Source organism: Larus michahellis, chromosome 8 (genome assembly GCF_964199755.1).
Source record: "Larus michahellis chromosome 8, bLarMic1.1, whole genome shotgun sequence".
Lineage (NCBI taxonomy): Eukaryota > Metazoa > Chordata > Aves > Charadriiformes > Laridae > Larus > Larus michahellis.
In genome coordinates, this window is record NC_133903.1 from 35,265,805 (window position 1) to 35,278,329 (window position 12,525).

The 12,525-nt window shown below is 35.7% G+C and overlaps 1 protein-coding gene across 3 annotated transcripts in view; it reads left to right on the forward strand.

Annotated features, from left to right (window-relative positions):
• The window catches only part of COL11A1 (collagen type XI alpha 1 chain), a 161,527-nt gene that overhangs the window by 31,713 nt on the left and 117,289 nt on the right, over window positions 1-12,525 (forward strand). For all 3 annotated transcript variants that reach the window (XM_074597969.1, XM_074597971.1, XM_074597970.1), the window contains exon 5: window positions 5,417-5,545. In XM_074597969.1, the coding sequence (XP_074454070.1) occupies window positions 5,417-5,545 (129 nt within the window). The remainder of the gene's footprint in view (window positions 1-5,416; window positions 5,546-12,525) is intronic.

Sequence of the window (12,525 nt, forward strand, 5' to 3'; positions counted from 1 at the left end):
TTTCTCTTCATGAAATCATTCTAGAAAATCTCATTATTTTACAACAAGAAACTACAACTTGAGTTCTCAACTCTGGTCCAGTCACATTGTTATGTAGCATCCTGGTTGTGGAACTACCAAGATCACTTGTTCTTTGAAATATTTTTTTTTTAAAATGTTTCGAATAATTTTTGAAGTTTGCTTCTGTGGAGAGGATCCTGCAGAGCTTCTCAAGTAATGCTCTCCGGGTATTCCCTGGACAAAGGTCACTTTCACCTGGTAGGGTTATTGTTTTATTGAGATTCTTGTGAAAGAGGTATCCCAAAAATCTGTCTCTAGAATGGAACTGTTTGAGGTTCTTGTAGAACTAGGGAACTAGACCATAAAATCTTAAATACTGGAAGGAACAGTAATTCCAGCACTGATGCCTTCATATAGTGCCCTTACAGCCTTGTAAGAATTCATACTTTTGCCTTTTTAACAATGCTGGCAGGTGATAGCAAAGATGTCTTTTATCAATGATAGAAAATTTTGGCTGATAAACAGACTATAAATGGACTACTTTATGGTTGTACTTCTCTAATGCATAATATTTAGAAAGCATTAGGAAGATTACATAGTTAAAAGGAAAAGAGAATGTTTCAAGAAGAGAGATAATATCTGAGACTTTTTATGAAGTCACAATTAAGATAATAAGCAGCCATTAACATTTATTGCTTATAATGATAAAATAATTCATTCTTTACTTCTTTGGCCCTCAATGATTTACATCATTGAGAAAATCTGACACGATATTTAACGGGAGATTTTCCTTATTCTGATTTCTGCTGTGGAATCTAAGAAAGACTCTAAAGAGGTGGAATCAAATATAGCAATTACTACCATGAGGCTAACTAAAGCAATAATTGCATCAAGAGAAAGTCACTAAAATTGGGAAGGAAACTTAGTAGTCTACTGCTTTCCTGCATATTGCGTGTCCATTTTCTTTTTTTGTTAGTCAATGCTGTATTTTTAAAGTATTACAAACTGTTTTCCCATCAAGAGCTATGTTTTCAGTGCAGATACCCCACCTCGTGTATTAGGTGAATTGTGTTTTTCAACAAATATTGGAAGCGTACATACATATAAACTTTTTTATTCTAGAATGTCACTGTGGAATGTCTCTGAGATTCACAGAGGAATTTTCAATGACTGAATTCATCACACACTTCTCATTCTTAGCTGGGCTGTTCCTTGTAGAACAGTTAATTTGAGTAAATGTCAGTGCAGCTCTTCCAGTAGGCAGGCATTCAACTGATCTGAGCGTATGCTTCTTGGAGCTCTGTGGCCTGGTTCTCCACATTTGCTGTGGCATGCCACAAAGAAGCAAATGTTTCTTCAGATCTAATTAACTCCTTTTAATAGTCTTGGAGGATTCTGCAAAGAGTAACTTATTTGGTGGGGTATCTTTTATGACAATGTTACAAAAGTAATCTTTCTGTGCCGTGTTTTCATGCTAGGCATAACTGGTGGGCAAGATATTTTATGATTCTCAGGCCGTTTTTTTTCATATAACCATGAAGCTGATTCAAAAGCCTCTGATTTTAATTATGAGCACATTCCCAAAATAGAGAGGAATGAAAACCTTCCTAGACTTTAACTATTTTTATTCCATATTGAAATGAATTACTCAACTGTGCATTGACTTTGTGATCTATGTGTTGGCTTTGACAACTTAGGGTCTATTTCAATAAAGTATATATGATCCAAACTAAATATTAAGGCTCCAAATTGATCCATTTTACTAACAAGCTTTACTTGCATGCTTATTGTTAGGTATGCTTGAATACGTTGCTGGATGTTCCCCTTCACCTCTGGGCAACTAAGGCAGAGACCTATCTCTCAGCTTTCTCATCTTTAATATGCAAGTAATGTTAAATATCTGATAAACACTGTTTAAATTCATTGTATTAAGTGTTATCCAGGATAAAAAATTGTTATAAGGCGGCAGATTTTTTTTCTTAAGTGCTAAATAGACTTTTAGCACTTTTGGGCACAAGTTAAGCATGCACGTTGTTGCAAGTAATAGGATGAAAAAATGGCTGTGTATATCTGATACCTCACCACAAATTCTCTGCCTCTTCCTTCTGCTGTCTTCCCACTTACCTCTGACATGGTGAAAGACTGGCTCAGCACAGACATCAAACATTTGACTTGTATAACACACTATATATTGTCTATTAACTTGGTGAAATTACCTGAGCAGTCTTTCCCAACAAAGGCGGTCATGACAATTTCGTAGGGAAGGAAATAGAACTAATCTATATAGACAGCTGCCTTTTGTACTTTTTTTTTTTCTCTATGCAGTTTTTGGAGTACTTCAAGGATGCTCAGGTGTATTTGTAAAATTTACTCTCTTCTCCCATCTCCTTTCCCATCTTCGTTTCCCCTCTCTTCCTTTCATGATTCTATCCTGTGAGACATCCTTTTTTCCTGCAAGTTTCATATAAGCATAACATTATGCACATATGCCTATATGTTTAGATACCTCAGTGTTGTTTTAGAGACTACTATTAGAATTTTTAATAGCCCATGACTCCATTTATCCATGTTTCCATTTAAAGTTCTTGGGACTCGTGCAGATTTATCATTAAGTGCTTAATTTATGGCTCCAGATTGTGAAATATGGCCAGATTAAGTATTTGTAGTTTATTTGCAAATAACTTTGTAAAATTCTATTTCAGTCTCACAAAGTCAAGCAGTTAAAATCAAATAATGTGTTTGTGAAGACTAAAGTCATTCTGTGAAAAATTTTCAAAGAGAAAGAGTGTAGCTTTGTCCAACATATACCTTAGAATGATAACTAAATTGCAATTAAGAAATCTGCAATAATGTATGTGGAGTTTCATGTGCTGAGATGATTGACCTGATCTGAAAGGAAAGCTCTTCACTGACTAGTGAAACAGCACTGCCAATACATCACATACAAATACTTGAAGAAGTCATTTAATTAGCCAAGACAGAAAAGGGAAAACAAAAAAATAGAAAAAGAAAAACAATAATTTACTAGAAATATTTTTATGGCAGATGTTGAAGGAAAAAGAGGAAAATTAACATTTGAGATGCCAAATGTAAAATCAATCAGTTCCTCAGTAAACTCCTCGCAGATGAATAGCCAGTAGCAATTTATGCATTCTATGCAAGACTTCTGAGGGCCTCCCTCTATGTGGACTCATGACAGGCAGACAGGCGGAGCTGGGAAATGCAGTCAATGGATCAGGAACAGCTTTAACCAATTTAGGGACATCTAAGCCAAGTGGTAACAGCATGCTGAGTGCTTCTTGCAAACAGACAATCCAACAAAACCCAGCGCCAAAATTCCATGACATTCAAGATCAGCGCAAAGCAAGCTCCAGAATACTGGCAATATTCCCCCACCTTGGTTCTCTTAGCGTATCATACTAGACAGCAGCAGTTTCAAGAATTCTGTTTTAGTTCTGCCATTACTCACACTAGCTGGCATGCTGTATACATGGTGATCTGTATGGACATCTCCAAATGCCATGTATATTCAGGGGCATAGAGCAAGACAATAACTTGAGCTCAGCAGGGTGAGGACAGAGTTTCTACACATATATCTCTAATGGTTGCTCCAAAAGAGTTACCTCTTTTGTCTTTCAGTTGCTAATTCTCTCTAACTTATTCCTCTGCTTCGCTTAGTTTTAATTTAGCTGGTGAAAGAGGAAGCGCAGAGCACTTTGGAAACACTTTGCTGGAAATGAGGGATGCGTAGCCCAGGCTGACAATGACTGCACAAAACCTCTCAAAGCACTCAAACTCTTGAGGGAGTCATGTAAGGAATCAAAGAGGGAATTTCTCTGTATGTATAGCAGGTTTTGTAGGAAGATGTCCAAATTGGGAAGTATTAGTGAGCTAAGGAAAATAAAAAAGACAGTCCAGAACCACTGGCAGGGGAACTTCCAGTATTTCTGGAAGCTTAAAAAAAATAAATTCCATCTCTAAATTAATCTGAGATACACATGAGTCTATAAAGTAATGGGAGTTGAGAGTATTGTAAAAACCAGCTTTGTAATGTATAGCCATTATGTGCTAAGAAACTACGTATTTCATATTTTATGTTAAATAAGTTAGCAAAAAAATATTGTAGAACTAGGAAAATTGCAGAAAGTTGTTTGATTTTTTTAAGTTTGAGGGGGTTTTGCTTTTTTCTGTGAGTTTTCTTTTTGAAAGGAAGGAGTGTTACAAATTAGTCTTTACTATTTTAAAATATTCTGCAATTTTGTTAATTTGTTAAAGGCTACTGTTCTGAAAGATGTAAAGCAATTTTGGAAATATTGAGATAATTGTGAATTTTCCCAGCTGTATGTTTCCATCAGTTACAATATTTTCTCTTTAAAGACAAAACATACACAGGTATACTGACAAAGGTATTAATTTACCCCCATTTTTGGTAAAAACAAAATAAAATTACATGAGAAGCATATAAAAGCTTTAAAATTCCCCCTTCTGGGGAAACAGTGAGAGATTGAAGTTAATGAGTTTTGACCAAGAGCATGTGCCAATTTTCAACAACCTTATTTTTATGACAGCGTAAGAAGCTCCTGAATGAGAAAATTTATAGTGGAAATGTTGGCAGGAATTTACCTAATGCTGTTTAAATGGTACTGCTATGTTAAGAAATGCGCTGGATACCAGACAGCTTTCTGTGGAAAATGATAAACATACAAGGTCTCTGTAGGGGATCTCAGCAGAGCCATTTTTATTATCCATAATAGTGGGTCTCTTTACTGTGATGTTGTTTTTACACATGATATTTAGGAATGGAGATGAAAATAACATTTGTTAGCTTTTAAAATTTTTATTTCAATGTATTCTATAATGTGTATTTACAGGGTGCTTACCGTGTAAATAAAAAGTTATTTTTTATTCCAATAACTGTGTCTCTGGTACAGCCTTTTTTATTTTATTGTATTTTCTCCCTTCTTTGAGACTACAGATGTGATGCAAACTCTCAGAATTACAATGTTGATCACTTGCATGCTGAGCTGCATGCTGGTAATAGGAAGTGCCCTGAATTAAATCTTAGGAATTTAGACTGGTTCCCAGTGAAGAAGTAAACAAACAGCATGAAAATGACAGAACAGGAGTTATGCCTTCCCACCCTCTCCTTTCCAAACCAGACAGCATTTTAAGCCAGAATTTTGCACCTAGTCCAATCATTGTTAATTTGCGTCGCTTTGCCATGTGAACAATAGTGAGGATGTTTTCCAGAATAGCGGCAGCAATTAAGTAGATATGTTATTTATAACCACAAATGTTAATATAATGTCTAAGTATTATGTGCCTAGTTTTATTTTCTGAATTAAAACTCTGTACTGTTGATGAACTGTAGACAATCTTTGGTTTTGTTAGTTAACCTGCATATGCTTTCCTGCAGGGTGACATCCAGCAGCTGTTGATTATAGCTGACCCCAGAGCTGCGTATGACTATTGTGAGCATTATAGCCCAGACTGTGATTCCCCAGTGCCCAATGCTGCTCAGGCTCAAGATCCTCAAGTTGATGAGGTGAGTAATCAGTCATGTATTACCAGATTTATTGCACTTTAGGGGTTGTGCTGGATACAAGTTACCCGAGGAGCATTTACAGCTAAATGGCCTGCATTGTTCTAGATATGGGGGAGGCAGGTTGCAGGAGTGCATTCATTTTTGCTATCCACTCATTTATGTCAAGCATTTGAAGGAACCTGTCACACTGGTATTTGAATAACCAGCATGCTCAACAAAGTTTAACTATAATTACTTAAAAAATTATAGCAATATGAATTTGTTTAGTTGTACCTATTTGTTCTTCCTGTGTACATTTATGATTTCACTGATGCTGAGCACCATCAAATACCACATTTGAAAGATATGGGAGCTGTGAGTATTCAGCAATTGTAAACAACTTCTGCTAGAAATGCCATGCAGTCTAATGAGCTGTGTCCAGTGTACAAATGCACGTACACGCAAAATTATCTCAGCCAGGTCTACTCATAGCAGGTAGATATCAACAGGGACAAAACACAGTTGGAATTTTTCCAAGAAACACAAAAAACGTTTACAGAAACCATTTGTCACTGTAGACAGTTCTCACAGCCATAAACTGAGTAATTCACTGGGGGTAAGATAGTTCCTCAGGTTAGACCTCTGAGATCAGCATTTGTATGTATTGTTGTCCACATTCTGAATACTTGCATCAAACACTGTAGAGTGGAAAGCTTTTGCAAAATATAACTAGTCTTAATTGAACTTCAATTTTGTGTGATCTCACCAGTCATTGTTGCTGGTTGCTCAAGAGATCACCATTAAAAACTTGCTCAATTGTTCTGAGATGTCTGCTTTGAGCCAATTTTGAGACAGAACTTTTCCTAAATACATGATAATTTTATTGTTGTTACTATTTATTCTATCTGACTGAAAATCATGTCATCAAGTGACTAAGGTCCATAGGGCTCCCGAACTTAGTTCAAAGGGACTCCCACATCCATTGCATCGGACGTATAGTTCAAGATGTCTCAAGTCAATTACACAGAGGCAGAGGCCTTTACACTACATTATTGTGTATAGACTCTGGTCTCTTCATGAGGACCCAGTAGGACTTTCTGTCTGTGTGCCTGGCTATGTGGATCTCCACGCACTATATTCCAAAACAGAACAGGCTGAAAGCATATTGCTGATATTTTATGGGAAGTAAATAAAAGATGGCAAAATCCAGTTAATTTTTTTCTCATTATTAAATTTTAAAGAAATTTGAAATTTTGCTTGGGAACTTTCCCAGGCTTTGCTGCTATGTGACTCAGCACTCTGATTCTTTTTCTGTTTGAAGACCTGGAAGACCTTCTGTGTGAAGACCTGGAAGGTTTGAATAGGCTAGTGCTTTTCTACTTTGAAATAAGGCTGAAGAGCAGTCAATCTAATAAACTCATATTTGTGGGAAAAGGTTGTTAAAATAATCTCTTGGTCTCTTTTTTGAAGAGGAATATATCGAAATATTTAAAATTCTTTAACTAAGTTGGGAGTACTGTCACATCCAAACTTCCATTAACTCCTAAGCAGGAGGTAACATGGTTTAGAAAGACTACAAATATTTGTTTGCTCTGGCCACCGCTGATGGCAATGATGGCTCCTGTCCTTTAGTGTAATGCATGTGGACAAGGCTTGGAGTCCACAGAAATTAGTTGGGATCAGGCTGTAGATTCAAAATCTATTCAAGATGAAGAAGAATGAATACTTGTGCTTGATTATTAGCCGTGACTACTGCTGAATTATTAGAGTGTAATTAAATGTTTCTAAAGGATGTAGAATATGAATAAAATAGCCTAGGGATTACATTCCCTCCATAATGGATGACTAGCTAAATCTGATGCTTCAAATATCATGTTTATACTACACCAAGGCTGTTTAACAGTAGCATCGGTTGAGAGCACACATTAGTAGATCAGAAGAAAAATAAGCCTCATCATAATTATAAAAACTATGTGCCCATATATAGTTATATGCTCATCATATGGAATTCCTAGTTATATACTGCACATCTGTTGAAAACAGTCTGTGAGCACTGAACAAAGAAAAGGAACCATAAAATCAAACAATTATTGCTGTTCTCCTTCAGCATCCTGAGTAGACATCAACTATAGCCTAGTGCAACTGCCACTGGAGTCAGCAAATATCTTATCATTAAATTCAGCAGCCATTGCAAAAATGCTCTTGGTGTTAGTGGTTTTTTAATGTGTTTTTCTAAAGCCTATTTTTTTGCCCTGTGATAACACACATAGTTTGTGGGAGCACCTACAGAGAAAAAGGTAAAATCAGAGATCTTAATTTGTAATGTTACATTTCAAAATGAATTTGAAAAAATTTGAAGAGCTAAAAGATTAAAAAAATGGAGAACTGCCATTTCTGTTTTCTTCCATTTATTGCTCTGAGTGGTGATTGAATCATTTTGCTTTCTGAACTAAGACACAATTTCCTTGTTGCTATCCATGAGTTTATATGTATAACGTTGTATGAATATTCCCAGTGAAGTCAATGGATCTCTTTAAAATGTTGTGTAATAGTAATCTGAAATAAACACATCAGCAATACTACCAGTGTGATGGATATGCAGTAGAATAAATGACTGACTGAACTGCCCAGAATTATAGAATTGTCTGCTAAATGATAAAAAGCAGCTTCTTAAAGCTGGCTACTTTGTTATCTTTTGAGATGCAGCCTATCAAATTCATTTTAAGGAAAAAAAATGAAACAAGTCTTATTTAGGTACTGGGAGAAGTTATGTAAGATAGAAATACTGATTTCTTAAAACTGTTGATTCCAAAATTAAATAAGGGTTAAAAGATAAAAAAGTAATTACAGCCAGTCTAGATGGAAAACAATGATTTCAAAATGCCTGATTGCATGTTTTGAGGAGATTACAAGTTTGACAGTGATATCTGATAGAATTTATAGACTTAGACCTTCGTAAATCTTGTGATTTGTCAACATATAATATTTGCATGAAAGAAAAAAAAAAAAGCATTATATGGCAAAGATAAAGTACCTGACAAACAGATTCAAATCTGGCTGCCTTATTTCAGAAATTAGTATAAACCAAGGGCTATCACTGAATTAACTTTGTAGCAGAGTTTCTTAGGAATTGTGCTAGCAATATAGAAATGACTGTAAAATGGATGACATTAAAATTTGTCGGAGTCATGATATTGTAGAGCAGTAAACAATGATGATAACACAACTAAAAGCAAAGTCACACACATAGAAGAAAAAGAAAAAATGCAGGGCATATAGAGAACTAGGAAATATACCCCACAATACAAATATGTTAACAAAAGAACCTTTCGTGTGCAGCAGATTGTCCCCATCTGTGGACTTCATCTGCTGCTATGTCATTGAAAGCAATTTTGAGGGTACATGATTTACCAGACTGGGATACTAATGAAACTGAAAACCAACACAAAAAGGTTACTGTTTAGCTAAATTTTTTTCCTGGTTTGATCTCCAATGTTTTCAGACAAAGTCTTGAGATAGAGAGAGGGAAGAGATAACACTGGGCTAAATGCTAGGCAGGATTGTGTCTTTCAGTCTCAGCTTTGGCTTAAGCCAGCAGAAGCTGAAGATATTTGTTGGACAGTAGCCTTGAAAGATATTGGTTTTTAAAGTAGGGAAACAGTTTGTACATGAGCACTTAAAGCAAAACTGGCAAAAAAATGCACCGAATGTCTTGGTTTGTAAACAAAGGAATAAGAATACAGATGCGATATTATTTCTCTGCATTCTCTTGGTTGAAACATGTACTGGAACATCACATACCATCTTGGTGTTTAGTCACTAAACCAAATATTGCAAAAAAGGAAATGATTCAAAGAAAAGCTACGTAATTCATGTAACTTTGGGAATTGAACAACTTAATGTGTTTGGCTTGTCCACAATAATGACAAAAGGTTGAAATGTTGCTCATTTCGCATATGCAAAGAACCTTCACAGAAATAAAATACTGAATGCATAAAAATGGGGCCTGGGGAGAAAAGAAGGAAAGATAATCTCAGACAGGAAAGATTTACTAAAATTTTTAGGTATGAAAGAACAAATGACCAAAATGGTGTATCTCTAGATATCTTCAAGCCAAGGGTAGATACCTTTCTAAAAGTTTTGGCAAATGTCATTTATACTTTAGATGGCTCAGTTACAGGGTGATTGGACAAGTTTTGAAGTCTGAAAGTATACAGAAGTTAGTCAAGGTGATCTAATAGTCCCTTCTGCCCTTACATCTCTGAGCCTTTGAATTATTGCAGGCCAGAATAAGAAACTGATACTTTGCTTAGAGGAAAGAGACAAATTATGTGATTGCAGAGCCTATATTAATGTGCGTTTCCAGCACTGACTACAAAACCGAAAGGAAGTGGATGATTTGTGTCAGTGAAATAGTAAATTATATTTGCGGAGTTGCACCTAACAAGGATTTGTCTTGATATCGCACGCCTTTGTAGTCTCCTGGCAAATGGAGTTATTCTGAAAATCTGGATGATTTTTAGACCACTAAAGAAACATCTGGAGAGAAATATTTGTCTAAGATGATGTAGGTTTAACTGAGTGTAATCCTCATTGCAGTGTTTCTTTCTGCAAAGGAGCAAACAATCAAATACACAATGTTGTAGTTTTTTGGGTATTTCTTTCAAAAGCAGTGATGACTTAAAAAACTTTCCTTTTCTGTACTCATTTCCACCCTATGCCATCTTTCCAGTTCAGCTGTTAGAATTTTTTATGTGTTTGTTGGGGGCAAAGTCTGAGACTGCATCTAGACTAAAAATAACTTACCAACCATAAAATGTGAAAAATTATGGAATATATTGTAGTGATCTTCCATTAAATGAGCCTGAGGATCCGTGTCGCATCATTGCAACAATATTTGCTTTTTAAAATGTTTGGATTTGTCTCAAGACCTTAAGACCTTGACTTTGCTCTCATATGTAGGTTTACTGGACACTGATTTATAATCAAAGTATCTTTACGGATGATACCTTAAGTGTTGCATCGAAATTTTCTTTTCCTTGCTGCGTTTTCTTTTTACTTTAATGTTAGATTCAAATTGCAATTCGGGTGATGCAGCAGAGAGGATTTCAATGCCTACTTTTTACTTGCATGGTCCCTTCATCCCTGAATTAAGTGCTGAGGTTACCCTAAATAAAGCTTAGGAAGAATCAAGTGTCTCACAAAGGGATTCACAAAACCAGCAAGCTGTGAATAAAGACATAGACCTAGCCAGCCTACGAAAGGAGGACATATCTTAAATTCTACCCTTCTCTACAGGCTTACTCAGCTGTGTTATCCTGATCCCCATGCTATTCTCCTACCTAACCAAGGTCAACCTCTTGCATCCTCTTCCATCACCTGCCCCTTCCTATCGGGGGTTGAGTAGGAGTGGCCTAAGGACTTCAAAATATAAGCTTTGGAGCTTTAATTATAATTATGTATATATATGTAAATACATATATATATATATATATAAATAATCCCTTTCTGGGTCCAAGTAACTGTGATATATGTCTAAACAAGGTTTATTTAACTGGGTAACCTTTAACTACCTTTTGTGTACAGGCTCTGCAAAATCTGCTGAATTTGGCTGTTTTCCAGAACTGTGGGGCTTTCTGTGGGCAGTTCAGGCTAAGCCGTTAGAATAGAGATGCATGTAGGACATTCCTGTGCAGAATGCTTTTATTCCTCTTTGTTTTGTTCTAACTTCATCAGACCTAATTATCATGCAATCTGAAATTTGAAAATGGGGAAGCAATAGATGAGTAGTAATATCCACACACTTTATTGTTTATTATCATTTATTTCCACCTTCATGACTTTAATTGAAGTATGTATGCATCAGTCATCCTTGTTCTTGCTTGTGATTAGCTAAGTATGAATCTCCATAACTTGTCAAGTACAGAGTGATGACCTCAGCAGTTGTCACTACACCAAAAAGGTGTTGCCTAGAAGTTGGTTAAAAAATTGTGCTGAATCTGTCGTTAGTCTGAAGGAAAAAGAAAGTGTATCTGATTATAGAAAATGTTCAAATTTGAACACAGCGAGGGAGAGAGTGTACTTCCCAAATGGACCAAATCAAATCATTACTTGATTAGCACAATTCAGTTCTCAGAAATTCCAAGCAAAGAAAAGTCATTGTGTTTGATTTACAACAGGGAGGATGTGGCCAGGTCTTTTAAGGAACTTATTGTATCTTGAAATATATTCATTAAGTGTTGCATGTTATTGTCTTATGTCAGAAAAGGGTTGCCAAAGAGTTCAGAATGTTTGGTGCAATTAAATAGTTTTTGGATAAAGAGAATTAAGTGGAGAACAAACTGGACAGGAACTTTAGAAAGTAACTAGAATAGTCTATTAGCATGATTTCAGTCTAGTGTCACAATCATTTTACCATGCAAAATCTTCCTATGGCCTGCAAATTTTGGAGGGCTTTTATATAGAGAAAACAAACAAACTAAAGGGCAAAGAGCTGCAAACAAGTATACTGGTAGGAAGTAGGGAGAGGAAATTAGTAAGAAATGCGAGTTCTTTGTACTAGATTGTTATTCTTCCATTGTAGAATTTTACAGAACAAAGTCTGATCATTAATGGTATGGTATCTTCATGAACCCTCCGATGTTCCAGTGGCTAGCATCAGTGGCTCCATAGTAACACATTGAATGCCAGAATTAAATGATAGGATGAATTACTATGGAGACACTGGTGGTAGCCAGTCAGATACATTGCAGTGTTCGTGAACATAGTGGCAAATTAGCAATTGGGCTGAATAGTGTCTTTGGGAGAAAAGGGCCTTTTATTTTGTTGATTTTATTTAAGCTTTTTGGTTTATTCTGCTGGGTTTTTTCAGAGGAATTTTTTATACTGATGTTTAAGATTAATTCAGTAATAGTTACATTTGTTTCATGCTGAATGTATAATTAGGTTTTAAGGATCAAATGTGGAGATGAAATTCTATTTTAAAATTATCAGGATTACTT